At 50.6% G+C, this 20676-nt stretch overlaps 1 protein-coding gene across 1 annotated transcript in view; it reads left to right on the top strand.

Moving 5' to 3' along the window:
- The first annotated feature begins 477 nt into the window (after positions 1-477).
- Positions 478-20676, top strand: part of LOC125445005 (myosin-7-like) — a 42454-nt gene continuing 22255 nt past the window's right edge. The window contains 18 exon segments of the mRNA XM_048517816.1: positions 478-527; positions 4263-4327; positions 5999-6214; positions 6632-6775; positions 7384-7540; positions 8265-8292; positions 8655-8766; positions 9352-9444; positions 9561-9624; positions 9776-9874; positions 10643-10746; positions 10895-11033; positions 12841-12959; positions 14019-14168; positions 15373-15543; positions 16261-16570; positions 19647-19717; positions 20175-20262. Coding sequence (XP_048373773.1) covers positions 6014-6214; positions 6632-6775; positions 7384-7540; positions 8265-8292; positions 8655-8766; positions 9352-9444; positions 9561-9624; positions 9776-9874; positions 10643-10746; positions 10895-11033; positions 12841-12959; positions 14019-14168; positions 15373-15543; positions 16261-16570; positions 19647-19717; positions 20175-20262 — 2050 coding nt within the window. The 5' untranslated portion in view covers positions 478-527; positions 4263-4327; positions 5999-6013.

The raw sequence follows: 20676 nt of genomic DNA, 5'->3' as shown, positions 1-20676 counted from the left end.
AAAGCTGGAAGTGTTGAAACAAAAACAAAACCCACGTATCTTCATGGCCAACAACACCCAATGCAGCTAGCTGCGAGCCACTAATTTTCTTTTTCACTGATGCCACAGTGTCCTTGAGGTGGGGGCAGGGGGGTGGTTGCAAGAGAAAGCACCAGGGATTTGTGAGGAGGGGGCTAGGAGACATTCCTGGCTTGAATAAAATGTGTCCGTGCCCCTCTTCATCCCCCCCCTCCACCCCTCTTCCTCCCCCCACTGGAATCTCATCCCTGTTGTTCCAAGATATTTTGATGTCTCCCGTCGTCGTCCCCCCACCCCTTCCAGAACCTGTTCTTATTTCTTCATACCACAACAATGACGAGTGATCCCAATTGTTCTTGGGGCAAGCATGTGCGGAGGGGGGGGGGGGATGTGTCTGTGTGTCCATATGAGGCCAGCCAGTGGGAGAGGGCGGGGGGAATTGGGGGGTTTATAACAAGGGATTCCGGCTAAGCTCTTGCTTAGTACCCCCCCATCTGTGCTGGCATCAGGTAAGGCCAAGTTTGCAGCTCTCTGCGTTTCATCTCCCCCACCCCCCTCCAGCCCAGCCAGCGTCTTGGGATAGGGATGCAGAATGAAAAGGATCATAAATGGGGGTTATTGGGGGAGGGTGATATATTATGTGTCTGCGTCTCTCCTGGTTACTGAGCAGCAAGGTTTGAAATACTCGGCTTTTGAAAATCGGGGCTCTGCCTCTGTGTACGTTATTCCACATATATTAATATATATGTGTGCACAGAATTGTGTACAGGAGCAGCAGCTGCGTAGCGGCTAAGAGCAGTGGCTAAGAGCAGGTGCACTCTGATCTGGAGGAACCGGGTTTGATTCCCCGCTCTGCCGCCTGAGCTGTGGAGGCTTCTCTGGGGAATTCAGATTAGCCTGTACACTCCCACACGCGCCAGCTGGGTGACCTTGGGCTAGTCACAGCTCTTCTGAGCTCTCTCAGCCCCACCCACCTCACAGGGTGTTTGTTGTGAGGGGGGAAGGGCAAGGAGATTGTCAGCCCCTTTGAGTCTCCTACAGGAGAGAAAGGGGGGATATAAATCCAAACTCTTCTTCTTCTTCTTCTACATGGATAAATTCAAGTGAACCCAGCCGCGCGTCGCGATGTAGCTGCACGTGTGTGAGAATTCAACCCTTTGCGAAATAAAAATAATTTTAAAAATTAGCGGCATGAAGTTGGGGAGAGAAATCTCACAGTGCAGGTGATGGTATTTTAGAATGTACTATTTTGATGGACATTTTTAAAATGCTGGGCTGGGGTTTTAATTAACATCGAATGTTTTCTTTTTAAAAAAATGTTTTCATGTTGTAAGCCACAGTGGATAGGTTCCTGGAGATAAATAAATAATAAGGGACTGTGTGATCATTTGTCCTGGCATCTTTACACAACAGTAGGGTTGTACCTGTGTACATATGTGGTGTAGTGGTTAGGAGCAGGTGCACTCTAATCTGGAGAACCGGGTTTGATTCCCCGCTCTGGCGCTTGAGCTGTGGAGGCTTATCTGGGGAACCAGATTAGCTTGTGCACTCCAACACACGCCAGCTGGGTGACCTGGGGCTAGTCACAGTTCTTTGGAGCTCTCTCAGCCCTGCCTACCTCACAGGGTGTTTCTTGGGGGGGGGGAGGAGATTGTAAGCCCCTTTGAGTCTCCTTGCAGGAGAAAAAGGGGGGATATAAATCCAAACTTGTCTTCTTCACTGAACCTGCCATGGGGTATGTGCAAAGACAGGTCTGTATTGTGCGCTAGGGTTGGTGAGGTTTTCATGAATCCTTTGCACTGAGTGTGGATCGTAGCATAAGACTGCGAGTGTCATCCTATGTCTGAGTGTGTAACAGGGGTGCCAACCTCCCTACGGGATCTGGGGATCTTCCAGAATTAGAAACCACAGAGATCCAGTTCCTCTGGACAAAATGGCTCTTGTGGAATGTGGATTCTGCTACCATATGCCCGGCTGCGCCCCCTTCTCCAAACCCTGCCTTCTCTAGGTTCTACCCCGAATGTCCAGGAATTTCCAAAGCCAGAGTTGGCAACCCTTGCCTGTGAGGGCCGTGTTATGCCTTCGGTTCATTCGATGGGTCTTTTGGCAAATCTGAGGCTTCCGAATTTCCCTTCCGAGACTCATTCGGATGCTCTGAATATTCAAATTCTGAGCCACCCCAACCCAAACCATTGATATATCTAACTTCCTCATCAGAAAGGACTCAAACCATCATGGGCAGATATTGCCTGGGAATAGCCAGTGTCTCAGATGAGACACCAGATGAGTAAATGTCTCTTTTTGCACTGGTGTCGCACAGTGGCCAAGATCCGAAGGTTCCCGGATTATGTCTTGCCTCTGCCACAAACGCCCCTGGCAATGGTCAGAAAGACAATTTCTCTCTCTCTCTCCCAACCCCTCCCCGCCAACATAGGGACAATATCGCTCCATCCTAAAGGGATAAAAACGTCCTATATAAATGTGAAACACGGCTCTTCGCCTTTTACAAACGACCTCCCCTTTTTGGTCATTTGGATAGAGAGTACCTGGAAGTAGAAGAAGAAGAAGAGTTTGGATTGATATCCCCCCCTTTCTCTCCTGCAGGAGACTCAAAGGGGCTGACAATCTCCTTGCCCTTCCCCCCCTCACAACAGACACCCTGTGAGGTGGGTGGGGCTGAGAGAGCTCCGAGAAGCCGTGACTAGCCCAAGGTCACCCAGCTGGCGTGTGTGGGAGTGCCCAGGCTAATCTGAATTCCCCAGAGAAGCCTCCGCAGCTCAGGCGGCAGAGCTGGGAATCAAACCCGGTTCCTCCAGATTAGATACACGAGCTCTTAACCTCCTACGCCACTGCTGCTCCTAGAATTCTCACCTTGAACGTTCTCTTACACGTGAAACCTGTTTGAAATCTGCATGTGGATTTTTTTGGGGGATTTCTATTGTTGATAGGCAAACGGGGGGATACTTTAGAATTCCCCTTCCCAGTCGGCAATAGGATTGAATCCACGATGTGTGCAAAAACCGCAACTTTCCCGCTAGACAAAGAGTTCACGCAACCAAGCTGCCTGCGAACTGGTTTCTCTCAAGCGTACCCTAAGACCCCCAATTGGCGTAGGAGGTTAAGAGCTCGTGTATCTAATCTGGAGGAACCGGGTTTGATTCCCAGCTCTGCCGCCTGAGCTGTGGAGGCTGATCTGGGGAATTCAGATTAGCCTGGGCACTCCCACACACGCCAGCTGGGTGACCTTGGGCTAGTCACAGCTTCTCGGAGCTCTCTCAGCCCCACCCACTTCACAGGGTGTTTGTTGTGAGGGGGGAAGGGCAAGGAGATTGTCAGCCCCTTTGGGTGTCCTGCAGGAGAGAAAGGGGGGGATAGAAATCCAAACTCTTCTTCTTCTTTACATATATGTTCCTGGGATGGTGTGTGTAAACCTGGTCGGGTTCCCGTATGCATAGCAGCTGCCGATCAGCTGTGCGACTACGGTGGGGCTAGTGCGGGAAGAATCGCTGGTGTATACGCGAGATATTCCAGGCGTGCATGGAGCTGTGCATATGTGTCGTGGGAACACTTGTGGGAGAGAGACAATGCAGGCACTACCAGGGTTTAGAGCTTGGTGGTAAGAGATGGAAATCTGGGGTTTAATCCTCAATATTCCAGATTGGAAACTGTATGATAGCTGCCCATTGGAAAATTCCCCAGTATGGACTGTCCTGGGGGGGTTCAGGAGACCAGAAATAAACTGAGCTGAGCGAGTAACAGCACAGGGCCATGTGGCTTGGCGCCACCTAGTGGTGACAACCACAAATGTAGACCTGCCTTGTAATCTTCTTCCACTTACGTCAGGCTCAGCTGGCAGCTGCACAGGAAATTAGATGGTGAAGCCTGAAACCTTTGGGTGTTGTTGATGCTGACCAAATCCCCAAGGAGAGTGGTCCACAAGGATTGCTTGGCTCAGCTTGCTCCTGGGTGGTTTTGTGTCCCATTCCATCCCTTCGTTTGCCACAGACTCTGCAGAGCAGCTGCCTGTCAGAGTAGACAGTGCTAAGCTAGACTAATCAAGCATATGGCTTTCCACACCTACATGGGACTATTTTGAGCATAGATGGCAGAATCAGGCCTGGTTTGTCTGTGTCCCACCATATCTCTCTGTTCCATACAGTGTATTAAAAACTAGGTTCAAAAGAGCAGGTACGGCGTACATTTTCCTGTGCAGCTGGCACTAATTTAGCATCTTTTCTGGATAGGAGTCGGACCCGGACGAGTCACCCGGTCACACATCTCCACGAAGGTTCTTTGAGGAAAAGCAAAGGTAACTCTAGATTTCATCTTTTTTTGTTTCCTTTCGTTGCCAACAAGTTGTAGATGAGTCACAGGGACCCCATAGCGTTCTCAAGACAAGAAAGTGCAGGGGTGGTTTTCCATTTCTTGCCTCTGTGCTACAACCCTAAACTTCCTTGGTGGTCTCCCATTCAAATGCGAACCAGGGCGGACCAGAGATCTACCAAGACCAGGTTAGCTTGGAGCACTGAGGTCAGGGTGGATTTTGTCTTAGCAAAGTACAGCTGTTTACAGGGCGTATCTTTACTTAGCATCCAGATGCGTCCTCTTCTAGGGTGGGGAATAGAAAGCGTAGTGGTGTAGGAGGTTAAGAGCTCGTGTATCTAATCTGGAGGAACAGGGTTCGATTCCCTGCTCTGCCGCCTGAGCTGTGGAGGCTTATCTGGGGAATTCAGATTAGCCTGTGCACTCCCACACACGCCAGCTGGGTGACCTTGGGCTAGTCACAGCTTCTCAGAGCTCTCTCAGCCCCACCTACCTCACAGGGTGTTTGTTGTGAGGGGGGAAGGGCAAGGAGATTGTCAGCCCCTTTGAGTCTCCTGCAGGAGAGAAAGGGGGGATATAAATCCAACCTCCTCCTCCTCCTCCTCCTCCTCCTCCTCCTCTTCTTCTTCTTCTTCTTCTTCTTCTTCTTCTTCTTCTTCTTCTTCTTCTTCTTCTTCTTCTTCTTCTTCTTCTTCTTCTTCTTCTTCTTCTTCTTCTTCTAATGCGATTTCTCAAATGTCCAAAGGCAGTGAAGACAAGTGGGGCAGTTCTTCCACTCGCCACTAGAGGGCAGCAGTTAGCATCCCCCTTTCTTCCTCTTTGCCAGATGTTGGAGGAGGCTGAAAAACAAACAAACAAAATAGTTACAATTTAAAGATTTACGCCGTTTTATTCGAACATAAAATTTTCTTGAGCTGTTGATGCTGAAATAAAAATCCGCCAGTCTTTTAAACGCCACTGCCCTCTTCCCGTGCATTTTTTTGGGAGGTATTACCCCTCTGGTATTATTATATTTGGTTTGGACAGCTCAGACCTGCCTCCCAGTGGGCACTCTGTGAACTACATTGAGCGTGGCGGCTTCTCGTAGCTGATGCTGCCTCCTTGTGGCCAGTTTGGAGAATGACATCTTTCCACACCCCAAGAAGTCACGGGTTGGGGGTCTCACATAGGAGAACCAGCGTGGCGTAGTGGTTAAGAGCAGGTGGATTCTAATCTGGGGAACCAGGGTTTGATTCCCCACTCCTCCACCTGAGTGGCGGAGGCTTATCTGGTGAACCAGATGTGTTTCCGCACTCCTACATTCCTGCTGGGTGCCCTTGGCCTAGTCACAGTTCTCTCAGGACTCTCTCAGCCCCACCTACCTCCCCAGGTGTCTGTTGTAGTGAGAGGAAGGAAAAGGAGCTTGTAAGCCACCTTGAGTCTCCTTACAGGACAAAAATAGTGGGGTATAAATTCAAACTCCTCCTCCTCCTCCTCCTCCTCCTCCTCCTCCTCCTCCTCCTCCTCCTCCTCTTCTTCTTCTTCTTCTTCTTCTTCTTCTTCTTCTTCTTCTTCTTCTTCTTCTTCTTCTTCTTCTTCTTCTTCTTCTTCTTCTTCTTCTTCTTCTTCTTCTCGTGTTCATGTGCATATCTGTTTTACCACTTCCCCACCCACCCAGACTTTTGCTGCAGCCATGCCCGACATCGAAATGGCAGAGTTTGGTCCCGCCGCGCCCTTCCTGCGGCTGACGGAAAAGCAAAGGATCGAAGCCCAGAACCGGCCTTTTGACTTGAAGAAGGACGTGTTTGTTCTGGACGACAAAGTGGAGTTTGTGAAGGCCAAGGTTGTCTCCAGGGAGGGTGGCAACGTCACCGTGGAGACAGAAAATGGCAAGGTATGCCCACTCCCACCCTACACCGCTCATACCACCATGGCCCACTAGTGACAGTTCTTCGAAGCTCTCTCAGCCCCACCCACCTCACAGGGTGTTTGTTGTGGGGAGGGCAGGGAAGGGAAAGGAGATCGTGAGCCCCTTTGAGTCTCCTTACAGGAGAGAAAGGGGGGGATATAAATCCAAAACTCTTCTTCTACTCTACACCATATGTCCAAATCCCAGCAGGAATGCCTAGTTCAGGTATCTTCCACCATAGAGCTTCCCACCAGGTTCCTCCCACTCATTCTGATTTCGCCAAATTACCCATCAGCGATTGAGTCTGAGGAGCAAAGGGAAATGGTTTGGGGGAGATGGAGAACCCCCATCCCTGGAGCAAGAGTGTCCCACAGTCGATGCGTATTTCTTGGCTCCTGGCAGACGGCGACCGTCAAAGAAGACCTGGTCATGCAGCAGAACCCGCCCAAGTTCGACAAGATCGAGGACATGGCGATGCTCACCTTCCTGCACGAACCCGCGGTCCTCTACAACCTCAAGGAACGCTACGCGGCCTGGATGATCTACGTAAGTCTTGAGCCCCTTCACAAGGGCTTGCTGGGGTTGCTCCTCGAAGAGCCAGAAGTTCTTACATGAAGCTGCCTTATCCTGAGCAGTCCTTTAGTCTGTAAATATCAGTCATCTGCTCTGACTGGCTCTCCAGGGTTTCAGGCCTTCTCCATCACCTACTGCCTCGTCCTTTTAACTGGGGAAGTGGGGCACTGAACTTGGGACCTTTCGCATGCCAAACAGATGCTCTGCCGTTGAGCCACGCCCTTCCCCCGATCAGAGCAGTGCATACGAGGGGTTCATTGACATGTCGTCAGATACACTGATGGTGCAAGTGAGAACCTAAGAAAAACCCCATAGGATGAGGTCCACCTTGGATCAGCACCCTTGGGTTCTAACCGTGGCCACCCAGATGCCTCCAAGATGCCCTCAAGCTGGACTTCATAAAATACTAACTCAGCGTTTTGAAGATCTGAGCTTTCAATCAGTACGTCCCCACCAAGTTTTTGGCCCGTACAGCTGTGAGGTGGGGACCGTTCTCCACAGACAGCAGTCACACCTGGAATAACATCTGTCTGCTTCCTTCTCTCCTTTCCGCCCCTCATCTTGCTCCCTCTCTCCTCTAGACCTACTCCGGGCTCTTCTGTGTGACCGTGAATCCCTACAAGTGGTTGCCGGTCTACAATGCTGAGGTGGTGGCCGCCTACAGGGGCAAGAAACGAAGTGAAGCTCCTCCTCATATCTTCTCCATCTCTGACAACGCCTATCAGTATATGTTGACAGGTGAGGGGAGGAAGGAGATCCCAGGCACATGGGAAGGAACAGACCCCCTTCCTTCCTTCCCTCCCTCCCTCCCTCCCTCCTTTCTTTCTTCCCTCCTTTCTTCCCTCCCTCCCTCCCTCCCTCCTTTCTTTTTTTCCTTCCTTCCTTCCTTCCTTCCTTCCTTCCTTCCTTCCTTCCTTCCTTCCTTCCCTCCCTCCCTCCCTCCCTCCCTCCCTCCCTCCCTCCCTCCCTCCCTCCCTCCCTCCCTCCCTCCCTTCCTTCCTTCCTTCCTTCCTTCCTTCCTTCCTTCCTTCCTTCCTTCCTTCCCTCCTTCCTCCCTCCCTCTTCCTTCCTTCGTTCCTTCGTTTGTTTGTTCCTCTTCCTTCCTTCCTTCCTTCCTTCCTTCCTCCCTCTTCCTTCCTTCCTTCCTTCCTTTGAGAGTCAGCATGGTATAGTGATTAAGAGCAGGTGCACTCTAATCTGGAGAACCAGATTAGCTTGTGCACTCCAACATATGCCAGCTGGGTGACCTTGGGCTCGCCACCGTTCTTCGGAGCTCTCTCAGCCCCACCTACCTCGCAGGGTGTTTGTTTTGGGGGGGGGGGAGGAAAAAGAGATTGTCAGCCCCTTTGAGTCTCCTTACAGGAGAGAAAAGGGGGATATAAATCCAAACTCTTCTTCTCTTATTCCTTCCTTCCTTCTTCGTTTTCTTCTTTCTCCAACCCCTTTCTCCTTCTCTCTTTAGATCGGGAGAACCAGTCCATCTTGATCACGTAAGTTCCATTATCCTTGTCCGCCCACCCCTACGAAGCCTTTGTTTTACCCAAGGAATGTCTTGGGCCTGTTAGTTCACTAGTCGATGGAGTCCAGAACTTGACCCATTTGCCCCAAGCCCACCTTTCCAACTTTCCCTCCTATGCTCTTTCCGTTCTGTTCTTCCCCTGTTTCTCCTTCCAACACTGAAACGTGTGACCGGGCAAGCTAGTAAAAATTCACACAGCCCTGTCATGTTTGTGGAGAGCTATCTACAAGGAAGAAATGATAAAACTCTTCCTTCACTACACCTCTACATGAATTTAACTGAGTACATTCAGCTGATCCCCACAGACTCTCTGCCTCCCTCTTCTCTCCCCAGCGGAGAATCCGGGGCCGGGAAGACTGTGAATACCAAGCGGGTCATCCAATACTTTGCGGTGATCGCCGCCATTGGCGACCGGAGCAAAAAAGAGCAGGCCCCCACGGGCAAGGTTAGTGCCTCCTCCGACTCTGCCAAACCAGACCGCCATTGTGCTGTGTGTCGTACGGTTAAAAAAAGGTCCAACTGAAGCTGCAAAGGACTTTGAAATGAATTCACTGCCTCGGAGGGTGGTGGAGTCTCCTCCTTTGGAGGTTTTTAAACAGAGGCTGGATGAACGTATGTCGGGAGTGCTTTGATTCTGTGTTTCAGCGTAGCTTGATTAGGTTAGACTTGATGGCCCTTTGGGTCTCTTTCAACTCTATGATTTTATGATTCAATGAAAACTCCATCCGCACAGGCCAGGGGCGGAGCGAGGGGGAATTGTGCCTGGGCCATGCCCGCACCCTGCACCCCTGCCACAGCGCCACCCCGAAATTCCCCACCCCGGAATTCCCCATCTCGGAATGCTCCAGTTATGCCCCCACATTGGGGCGCACCTGGGATGTCATGCCCCCTTATCCCATGGGCGCTACGCCATTGGTACAGACATAACTTTGAATTCTGTAGATAGGGCAGAAAGAACCTCCTATGACTAAGCCTCCCTCATTCGGTCTCTTGAGGGAAAGTTCATTTAAATCTTTCATTCCACCCTCAGGGGACTCTGGAAGATCAAATCATCCAGGCCAACCCTGCTCTGGAGGCCTTTGGCAATGCCAAGACCGTGCGGAATGACAACTCGTCCCGATTTGTGAGTGTTACTTAGTGGGGAGTTGTGGTATCACAGCATTCCGACTATCAGTGTCCTTTTTTGGACACTTACACTGGGCATGTTTCCCCCTCACCCATTTCTCTGTCTCCCCTCAGGGTAAATTCATCCGGATCCATTTTGGGGCCACGGGGAAGCTGGCTTCGGCAGACATCGAGACCTGTACGTGCCTGATGATTTCACTTACTTAGTTGTTACTTTCTCGGTTATTTTCGAAGACCCTTTGGGATGAACTTTTCTTTCATGCTTGTTCACATACTCCGCTCCCGTTCCTTTCGACCTCATGCCTCCCTCCCCACTTCTGATTTCTTAGACCTTCTTGAGAAGTCTCGGGTCATCTTCCAGCTGAAGTCTGAGAGGAATTACCACATCTACTACCAGATCCTGTCCAACAAGAAGCCGGAGCTTCTAGGTGAGATTTTCTTCAGGGGTTTATCCTAAGGAGCTTCACTCTTACTGGTCAGAGATGTCGTCAGGATGGCCTTTCACCCAAGAGGACTCCATCCTAGGTGGCTACTGATGGCCCTTCCATCTGGATATCCTAAGTAGCTTTACTGCTCAGTGATCTTGTCGTGATGGTCCTTGAGCAAAGCAGACTCCATCCTAGTTAGCCAGTGAGCTACAAGCCTTTCCATCTTGACAATATGGGTTGAGTAGGACCCCCACATCTGAACTGCAACATGCCTTATCAAGTTGAGCGCAGGGACATCTAATGGACTTCAGTTATTCCCATGCCAACAAGCATGGTGTAGAGCAGGGGTCTTCAAACTATGGCCCTCCAGATGTTCATGGACTACAATTCCCATCAACCCCTGGCAGCATGGCCAAGTGGTAGGGCTCATGGGAACTGTAGTCTATGAACATCTGGAGGGCCATAGTTTGAAGACCCCTGGTGCAGAGGTTTAGAGCAGGTAGATTCTAATCTGGAGAACCGGGTTTGATTCCCCACTCCTCCAACTGAATGACAGAGGCTTATCTGTGTTTCCGCACTCTTGCATTCCTGCTGTGTGACCTTGGGCTAGTCACAGTTCTCTCAGGACTCTCTCAGCCCCACCTACCTCACCAGGTGTGTGTTGCGGGGAGAGGAAGGGAAAGGAGCTTGTAAGCCACCTTGAGTCTCCTTACAGGACAGATAGGTGGGGTACAAATCCAAACCCTTCTTCTTCGCCCTCTTTTCCAGACATGATGCTGGTCACCAACAACCCCTACGACTACGCCTTCATCTCCCAAGGAGAGACCACGGTGCCGTCTATCGACGATGCCGAGGAACTGTTAGCAACTGATGTGAGTACTCGGGGCAAGCACTCCCCTCTAAACCTGTTGAAATTACGTCATCAGATGGCACGGCATGTCGGACAGGAGAAAGGGAACTCCGCTTTGTTGGCGCACGGAGTCAGAATTGCCTGTTTCCCTTCCTTTCCCCCAAACGCAGAGTGCCTTCGACATCTTAGGCTTCACCCAAGAGGAGAAGAACTCCATCTACAAGTTGACCGGGGCAATCATGCACTACGGAAACATGAAATTCAAGCAGAAGCAACGAGAGGAGCAAGCGGAACCTGACGGCACCGAAGGTGTGAACGGGGCACAGGAAGACACCCAAGAGCGGTTGCTTGATTTATGGTTTATTCAGCACAGGCAGTGGTGGGATCCAAAAATTTTAATAACAGGTTCCGATGGTGGTGGGATTCAAACTGTGGCGTAGCGCCAATGGGGCTGGGCGGGGCACGACGGGGGCGTGCCCGGGCATTCCGAGGGCGGGGCTGTGGCAAGGATGCAGCCGCTGCGCCGGTCCTTGGGCGGGAAACGAATGCACGCAGGCGCAGGCTGCCACGCACGCTGGTACACCTCCTGCTAGACTGCTTCAAGTTCTGCGCGCTACTGCTGAGAGGAGGGGCGTAACTAAGGCAAAAATCACGTGGCAAAATCACCCAAAATCACCCAAAAGTAACCCCCTCTCGGCACACACAAATAATGAGTAACGTACTCTCGGGAACCTGTGAGAACCTGCTGGGTCCCACCTCTGTCCCTATTGGGCAGGGAGGTTGCTTTAGTAACCCCTTCTCGGCACTCAGAAAAAAATTAGTAACCACTTCTAGAGAAGTGGTGAGAACTGGTTGGATCCCACCTCTGAACACGTAGGGTCATGGGTTGGGACGATACCATGGGGATGATGACTCTCAATGGTCAGAACACCGGCCTATTTCTGGCAGGCTATCAATCTGCCGGTTGCTGGGATTCTTCCCAAGAAGTCAAGGCAAGATGGACCTTGATTTGACCTCCCAGACTGGCTAGATTTCAGTCCAATAATACCTAAAAACCGACAAGAATTGGGGGTATAGGATTTCGAGAGTCAAGGTTCTCTCTGATATCTGAGGAAGGGAGGTTTGACTCTCAAAAGTTCACAGATTGAAAATGTTGTACATCTCTGAGGTGGACTGGAATCTAGCGGCTAGGCTGACCAGACGTCCCGCTTTTGGCGGGACAGTCCCGCCTTTAAACAATTTGTCCCGCGTCCCACGGGTTCTTCAAATTGTCCCGATTTTTGGGAGGCTGCCGCACTGCCTTCTGGGGCGCAAGGCAGTGCGGCAGCCTCCCACATGCGCGGCCGCAGGAGCACGGCCTTCTGGGGCTTGCCGTTTGCCACCCTGTCACAGGGCAGCAAACGGCAAGCCCCAGAAGGCAGTGCGCTCCTGCGGCCGTGTGCGCATGCCTCCCCCCGTCCCAGATCACAAAGGTGACCATCTGGTCATTTTAATCTAGCTCATCTTCTGAAGACCGTCATACCTACCTCTGAAATTGTCTTCAATCACGACGTTATTCTTAGGAAGCTTTAACCCAGATCAGTTTTGCTACAAGACTCGGAGTGCGCCGTCTCAGTTTACAAATTGAAAACACACCAGTGGACCCCCGGAAGTCTAGCGAAATGAGAAAAAGAACACACCAAATAAGGCGGGAATCAATACCGTTCCCAATACAAGTTTCTAAGGCTCGTTCCGCACATGCAGAATAATGCACTTTCATACTGCTTTCAGTGCTCTGTGAAGCTGTGCGGAATAGCAAAATCCACTTGCAAAGAATTGTGAAAGTGGTTTCAAAACACATTATTTTGCGTGTGCGGAAGGGGCCTAGGCTTGCACAGGGCAATGGCAGAATATACCCATCCTGTGGGTAACCGAGAGCATCCACATAAGGTCCAGCAAGACACCAGGTGTGGTGAAGTTAGGAGCAGCAGGCAGGTATCCCTGCCTCTTTCTTCAGAATGTGCCTTCCAGATCTAGGTTGTCTTTGCATCCTTTTACCGAATCCTTCCACACTTGTTCAGCATCGCTGCCTGGCCCAGGTGGAGTTTAACACCGGCAGCCTTCTCTGTGTTTACAGAAGCGGACAAGTCGGCCTACCTGATGGGACTAAACTCTGCGGACCTTCTGAAAGGCCTTTGTCACCCAAGGGTGAAAGTGGGCAACGAGTACGTCACCAAAGGGCAAAATGTCCAACAGGTGAGATCAACAGACCCTCTAACCCACAGGTGTCAAACTCGCGGCCCTCCAGATGTTATGGACTACAGTTCCCATCATCCCCTGCCAGCATGATGCATAACATCTGGAGGGCCGCGAGTTTGACACCTATGCTCTAACCCAGTGATGGCGAACCTATGGCATGGGTGCCAGAGGTGGCACTCAGAGCCCTCTCTGTGGTCACACACAGAGTGTCCCCTTCACACATCTAGGCTGGGTTCGATTATTAGCATTAAACCTAAGACCTAGTTTTGGGAAAGCAGTGTAGGTAACCCTGTTAAGCGCTGTTAAACTAAAGCACAATCCTTTACCTGGGAGTAAGCTCGATTGCTGGCAATGGGGCTTGCTTCTGAGTAAACCCTCCTAGGGTTGTGATTCACCCGTTGGAAGAGTTGCACAGTTGCTTCAAAGCAAAGCCATTGACTACCACCAAGCTTACTCCTCAATATTCAGGTTAAATTGCTGTGTTGGCACTTTGTGATAATTGGGTTTGGGGCTGCAATTTGGGCACTCCGTCTCGAAAAGGTTCGCCATCGCTGCTCTAACCCATAGGTGTCAAACTTGCAGCCCTCCAGATATTAGGGATTACAGTTCCCATCATCCCCTGCCAGCACATTGCCAGCAGGGGATGATGGGAATTGTAGTCCATAACATCTGGAGGGGCCATGAGTTTGACACCTATGCTCTAATCGTTCCCAGTGCTTTGTTGAAGTTCTCTACCTCTGAGCCCCCTGGGAGAGCCCCCCCCCAAGACTGCCAAAGCTGCTCGGCAACAATATGGTAACTGCACAGCTGTGTGGTTGTGTAGGTTACTGGGAATGTTGAGTGAGAGCCAATCCCTTCTCATCTGGAGGAACAGGGTTCTTCTTCCCACAGTCACGGAATAACAGCTGGAACCAAATGGTGACATTTGGCACCGTTTTCAAGTTCAAGCTTGAAATCTGATCCCCCCCGCCTCAGATTTTCAGGATCTCTGGAGGGGCAGCAAATCTTCTTTCCTGCTCCTACTCACCTGCTTCCACCCTCCCTTTTTCTAAACAGGTGTACTATGCTATCGGCGCTCTGGCCAAGTCCGTGTACGAGAAAATGTTCAGTTGGATGGTGCTAAGGATCAACGCTACCCTGGAAACCAAGCTGCCGCGGCAGTATTTCATCGGGGTGCTTGACATCGCTGGTTTCGAGATCTTCGACGTGAGTGATTCCCCACCCCCACCCCGCCTAGTAAAACATTAGTTGAGGGACTGGAAGCCTATGGGATCTGCTTTCCACTTGCAAGATAAGATGAGGCCCGTGGTGCCCTAGTGCCCATAAGCACTCTTGCTGGTACCCACTAAGTGCTTTTGGAAAATGGGTGGGGCCAATTGGGGCTTTTGCCCAGCAAGGCTTCTGATTGGCCACTGGAGATTTAATTGGTGGTGCAGATTTTTTGTAAAAAAACCCACTACGTTGGCATCAGCCATCAGTCATCACAGGATCTTCACGGTGTGATTGAAAGTAAGCTGCGGCAGCCATTTTGTGGCTGGCTATGTCTCCTGTGGCAGCCATTTTGTGGTTGGCTTTGTCTCCTGTGGCAGCCATTTTGTGACTCCCTTGGCAGCCATTTTGTGGCTGGCTTTGCCTCCTGTGGCAGCCATTTTGTGGCTGGCTATTTCTCCTGTGGCAGCCATTTTATAGCTGGCTATTTCTCCTGTGGCAGCCATTTTGTGGTTGGCTTTGTTTCCTGTGGCAGCCATTCTGTGGCTCCCTTGGCAACCATTTTGTGGCTGGCTTTGCCTCCCGTAGCAGCCATTTTGTGGGCTCACCCACCAACCTATTTCAGAAATCCAAAGATGCCCACGGGCTCAGAAAAGTTGGGGATCCATAAAGTACAACTTTGAGCTGGACGATCAGGCCCTGGGGTGGAACATTCCTGCTTAGAGGGTTGACCTCTGGAAGGGGGTCCATGTCAGAGTGAGAATCACCTGCTGGGCTAGGCTCCTTTCTAGGAAGAGAGTTCCTGCCAGGTGGAGTGGCTGGGAGGGGGATTCTCCCTGCCCAGAGAACTAGCCTTTCGGGAGATTCCCTGCCCTTAGGAAATATGGTAGAAAGGACCATCAAGTCACAACCAATTCATGGCAACACCATAGAGTTTTCAAGAGAAGAGATGAAAGGAGGTATCTCACCATTGCCTTCCTCTGCATAGTGACCCTACACTTCCTTGGTGGTTTCCCACGCAAGTATCACCCTGCTTAGCTTCCTAGATCTGAGGAGGTCGAGCTAGCCTGGATCAACCAGGCCAGGCCCCTCTAGGAAATTCTCCCCGTGAAAATGCCTGTGCACAGAAGACTTGCCTTAAGACTCCCTCCATCTCACCGGTCTTTGGGTTCCTCTCTCTCCCCGCCTTCCCCCGACTCAGTTCAACAGCTTCGAGCAGCTCTGCATCAACTTCACGAACGAGAAGCTGCAGCAGTTCTTCAACCACCACATGTTCGTGCTGGAGCAGGAGGAGTACAAGAAGGAGGGCATCGAGTGGGAGTTCATCGACTTCGGCATGGACCTGCAAGCGTGCATTGACCTCATCGAGAAGGTATTTGGTCCTCCCTCCCCAAATCGCAAACATTCTCTCCCCTTTCTTAATGTCGCCCTTCGGGTTGTTGAACCCCAAAACTTTGCTTCCTGGATGGAGTGGAGTAACCAGTGGGATCCTGATCCACCTGAGGTCATGAGGAAGCACTGGTTTATGAACCAGTACCAATATGGTCTGAATTAGGGGTGCCCCACTGGGTGCCCACTGGCACCAGGGCACTGTGCTACACCTTATGGCTCATGTCCACTGCACTTTGGTATCCTCCAAGTTTGTGTGGTTGGCTCCATCTCCTCTGGTTTTCATTTTGTGGTTGGCTTCACCTCCTGTGGTGGCCATTTTGTGTGTATGCAGTTAGCTGCACCTCCAGTGATTGTCATTTTGTGGTTGGCCCTTGGGGTCTTGCCTTCTGCGGAGGCCATTTTGTAGTTTATGTATATTACCTTGCTCCTTGACCTTCTGTAGTTGGCTCTGCCTCCTTTTGTGATGGTTCCACTTCATATTCCACCTCCTGTTCCACCACTGTTGCGGCCATTTTGTGGTTGGGCCCACCTTGTGTCAGACACCCAAAGATGCCCGTAGACTCACAAGAGTTGGGCCTGGCATGAATTGTGGCATGAATTGTGTCTGCCTCTCTGAAGTTACCAAGGGTGGCCTCCATCGATAATGAATTCTACTCGTCTCTACCAGCTGTTTGGTGATGTTTTCTCTTCTTCCCAGCCAATGGGCATCATGTCCATCCTGGAGGAAGAATGCATGTTCCCCAAAGCCACCGACATGACGTTCAAGGCCAAGCTGTACGACAACCACCTGGGCAAGTCAGCCAATTTTGGGAAGCCCCGGAACATCAAGGGCAAGCCGGAGGCGCACTTCGCCCTGGGCCACTACGCCGGCACCGTCGACTACAACATCCTCGGCTGGCTGCAGAAGAACAAGGACCCGCTCAACGAGACGGTGGTGGGGCTGTACCAGAAGTCAGCCCTGAAGCTCTTGGCAATCCTCTTCGCCAACTACGCCGGAGCAGATGCACGTAAGGACTCAATGAGCGGATGGGGCGGGCGTGGTCCTCGTCCGTCTCATGTTAGCCCCACAAATCATATTCCAGTCCAAACGCTGTGAAGAGCAACATACGCTGGAACCTCGGTTTTCATCACAAAATTAGAGTGCGCGAAAACCGACAAAACCTGAAGAAAACAACGAACACCGAGACAGAATTTTCGTGGACAGAATCGACGAAAACCGAAACCGACAAAAACCGACTACGACGAAAACCGAGGTTCCACTGTATCAAGCTGCAAAGTTCAGTCAAGTTGCCGCTAGCTTACGGCTGGTACTAACCTATAAAGCCCTAAACGGCTTCGGTCCTAGGAACTCAAGAGAGTGCATCCACCCATATATTCCTGCCTGGGAATTGAGGTTGAGAGGAAGCCCACCCGACTGTCCTGTGGAGGTGAGGGGGTCGGGGCAGCCCAGAGTACCTTCTCAACAGTATTCCCTGCACTATGGAATGCCCACCCATCAGAGACCCTCCAGGCGCCGACTCTCCTGGAGTTTTGGCCCTTGGGAAAGACTGACCTCTTCACTTGGACATTTGGCTGATTGCCCCTTACTGGGATTGGGGGGGAGATTGGGGTATCCTGTAAACTCCTCCCACTTTTGGAGAGGGTTTGGGTGGGAGTTTCAGAGTTTAATAAGAACATAGGAACATAAGAACTAGCCTGCTGGATCAGACCAGAGTCCATCTAGTCCAGCACTCTGCTACTCGCAGTGGCCCACCAGGTGCCTTTGGGAGCTCCCATGCAGGAAGTGAAAGCAAGGGCCTTAAGAACATAAGAAAGAGCCTGCTGGATCACACCAGAGTCCATCTAGTCCAGCTCTCTGCTACTCGCAGTGGCCCCCCAGGTGCCTTTGGGCGCTCACATGCAGGATGTGAAAGCAAAGGCCTTAAGAACATAAGAAAGAGCCAGCTGGATCAGACCAGAGTCCATCTAGTCCAGCCCTCTGCTACTCGCCGTGGCCCACCAGGTGCCTTTGGGAGCTCACATGCAGGATGTGAAAGCAAGGGCCTTAAGAACATGGCTAAGAAAAGAGCCTGCTGGATCAGACCAGAGTCCATCTAGTCCAGCATTCTGCTACTCGCAGTGGCCCACCAGGTGCCTTTGGGAGCTCACCTGCAGGATGGGAAAGCAATGGCCTTCTGCGGCTGCTGCTCCTGAGCACCTGGTCTGCTAAGGCATTTGCAATCTCAGATCAACGAGGATCAAGATTGGTAGCCATAAATCGACTTCTCCTCCATAAATCTGTCCAAGCCCTTTTTAAAGCTATCCAGGTGAGTGGCCATCACCACCTCCAGCGGCAGCATATTCCAAACACCAATCACACGTTGCGTGAAGAAGTGTTTCCTTTTATGAGTTCTAGTTCTTCCCCCCAGCATTTTCAATGGATGCCCCCTGGTTCTAGTATTGTGAGAAGAGAGAAAAACTTCTCTCTGTCCACATTTTCTACCCCAGGCATAATTTTATAGGCTTCAATCCTATCCCCCCTCAGCCGCCTCCTCTCCAAACTAAAGAGTCCCAAACGCTGCAGCCTCTCCTCATAAGGAAGGTGCTCCAGTCCCTCAATCATCCTCGTTGCCCTTCTCTGCCCTTTTTCTATCTCTTCGATATCCTTTTTGAGATGTGGCGCCCAGAACTGGACACAGGACTCCAAGTGCGGTCGCACCACTGCTTTATATTTTAGAATGTTTTATGGTTTTAGGATTGGCTTTATAGTGGTTTTGCTGTCTCAAATTGTGTGGGAGTTTATTGTAACCCGTCCTAAGACTGTTTCAAAGGGGGAGGAATCAATCTAAACAATTATAATAATTATAACTAAATAGCTAAACAATTATAACAACAACCCTGTCGCGTTTTCAAAGCAAGAGAGGTTCAGAGGCGGTTCGCCATTGGGTAGCAATCCAGGATTTCCTTGATGGTCTTGAATCCAAATAGGAACCAGACCCAAATTTGCTTAGTTTCTAAGATTATTATTATTATTATTATTTATTAGGTTTATAGACCGCCCTCCCCCGAAGGGCTCAGGGCGGTGAACAGCATATAAATAGAGCACAAATATCAGATTAAAATCCAGAAGTGTCGATTAATACAGGCTCTAATAAAAATAAACCCTACCCCATTTAAAATGCAGCATTAAAATTAACATTAACACAAGGATGGCATCTACTATCAATTCCCTCAAACCCCCAGGGGGGAGGAGCAGTAGGATCTGAAAAGATCAAGCTAGCCCAGGTTATGCAGTTTAGCGCAGTTATTCCTATGCCCAACTATGATCTCTTCTGGGGAACTCTCCAGGGTCCTGAGCCATGGTCTTTCCTTGGCCCATAGAATCATAGAGTTGGAAGAGACTCCAAAGGCCATCAAGTCGAACCCCCTGCCTTGCAGGAACACACAATCAAAGCACTCCCGACATATGTTCATCCAGCCTCTGTTTACAAACCTCCAAAGAAGGAGACTCCACCATTCTCCGAGGCACTGAATTCTACTGTTGAACAGCCCTGACAGAAAGTTCTTCCTGATGTTTAGGTGGAACCTCTTTTCCTGCACCTTGAATCCAGTACTCCGTGTCCTAGTCTCTGAGGCAGCAGAAAACAAGCTTGCTCCCTCTTCGACATGGCATCCCTTCAAATATCTAAACATGGCTATCATGACCCCCTTAAACTTCGCTTCTCCAGAAACATCAAGTTGAGATGCCAAGGGACCTTCTATGTCCAAAATGTGTTCTTGGCTACTCGCCCTGAGACAAAGGTGTGAATCACCAACCACAACTCTATGGTGTAGGGCAGAGAACAGAGTTCTACATATGGGCTGAGCAGATCTGGGTTCAAATCTCTGTTTAGCCACTGATTGGCGTTGGACAGTAATTCCCTCACAGTCTAACTTGGCTTCACTGGAGTTTCTGTGAAGATAAATGAGGGTGAGGAACGATGTAGGACAGTTCTGAGATCTTGGAAGGAACTTTCCTCCAAGAAATAATTTCTAGCCCAGAAGACCCAAAGTTATTTTCTCTCTCTCTCTTCTCTCTTCTCTCTCTCTCTCTCTCTCCCCTAGCTGTTGACAGCAAAGGAAAAGGAACTAAGAAGAAGGGTTCCTCCTTCCAGACAGTATCTGCTTTGCACAGGGTAAGGACCCAAGGGAGATACCGGCTGTGGCTACTGTTGACATTTAAAAGGGTTTCTGAGGCCAGTTCTGAGTTCAATCTCCACCTTAGCCAGTTTGTAGCAGCTCAGGAAGCAAGGCTGGTAAAGATCTTCTGGAGAACCGGGTTCGATTCTTGAGCTGTGGAGGCTTATCTGGTGAACTAGATTAGCTTGTGCACTCCAACACCTGCCAGCTGGGTCACCTTGGGCGAGTCACAGTTCTTTGGAGCTCTCTCAGCCCCACCCACCTCACAGGGTGTTTGTTTTCAAGGGGGCTGGGAAGGGAAAGGAGATTGTAAACCCCTCTGAGTCTCCTTGCAGGAGGGAAAGGGGGGATATCAATCCAGCTCTTCTTCTTCTTCTCCCCAAACAATCTCCATCCACTCCATTCATTCTTCTCCTCTTCCCACCTTCTACCCACTTTTCCTTCCTCCTCCAGGAGAACCTCAACAAGCTGATGACCAATCTACGATCCACCCACCCCCATTTCGTGCGGTGCATCATTCCCAACGAGACAAAGTCTCCAGGTGAGACCATCATGTCCTGCCTGGGGGGGGGGGGGGGCTTGTAAGGATTTCCATTGCTTATGCGAGATTCCACATCTGGTTCCATCCATCTTTCCTTAATGGCCCTGATCAAAAGGGTGATGGGAGTTAGGAAAGACTTGCAACCCAATGAGTAGAAGTTTAGATTTATACCCTGCTTTCTCAACCATAAGGAGTCTCTAAGTGGCTTACAAACCTTCCTGTCCCCACAACGGGCGCCGTGTGAATTAAGTGGGGTCCAGATAGTTTGGAAAGAACGATGACTGGCCCATGGTCACCCAGCAGGCTTCACATGGAGGAGTGGGGAGACAAACCTGGTTTACCAGCTTAGCGTCCACCACTTATGTGGAGGAAGGTGGAATGAAACCCTGTTCTCCAGCTTAGAGTCCACCACTC

Source organism: Sphaerodactylus townsendi, linkage group LG15 (assembly GCF_021028975.2).
Source record: "Sphaerodactylus townsendi isolate TG3544 linkage group LG15, MPM_Stown_v2.3, whole genome shotgun sequence".
Classification (NCBI taxonomy): Eukaryota; Metazoa; Chordata; class Lepidosauria; order Squamata; family Sphaerodactylidae; genus Sphaerodactylus; species Sphaerodactylus townsendi.
The sequence above is the reverse complement of the archived record's forward strand: the minus strand, read 5'-3'. Positions and strand labels throughout refer to the sequence as shown.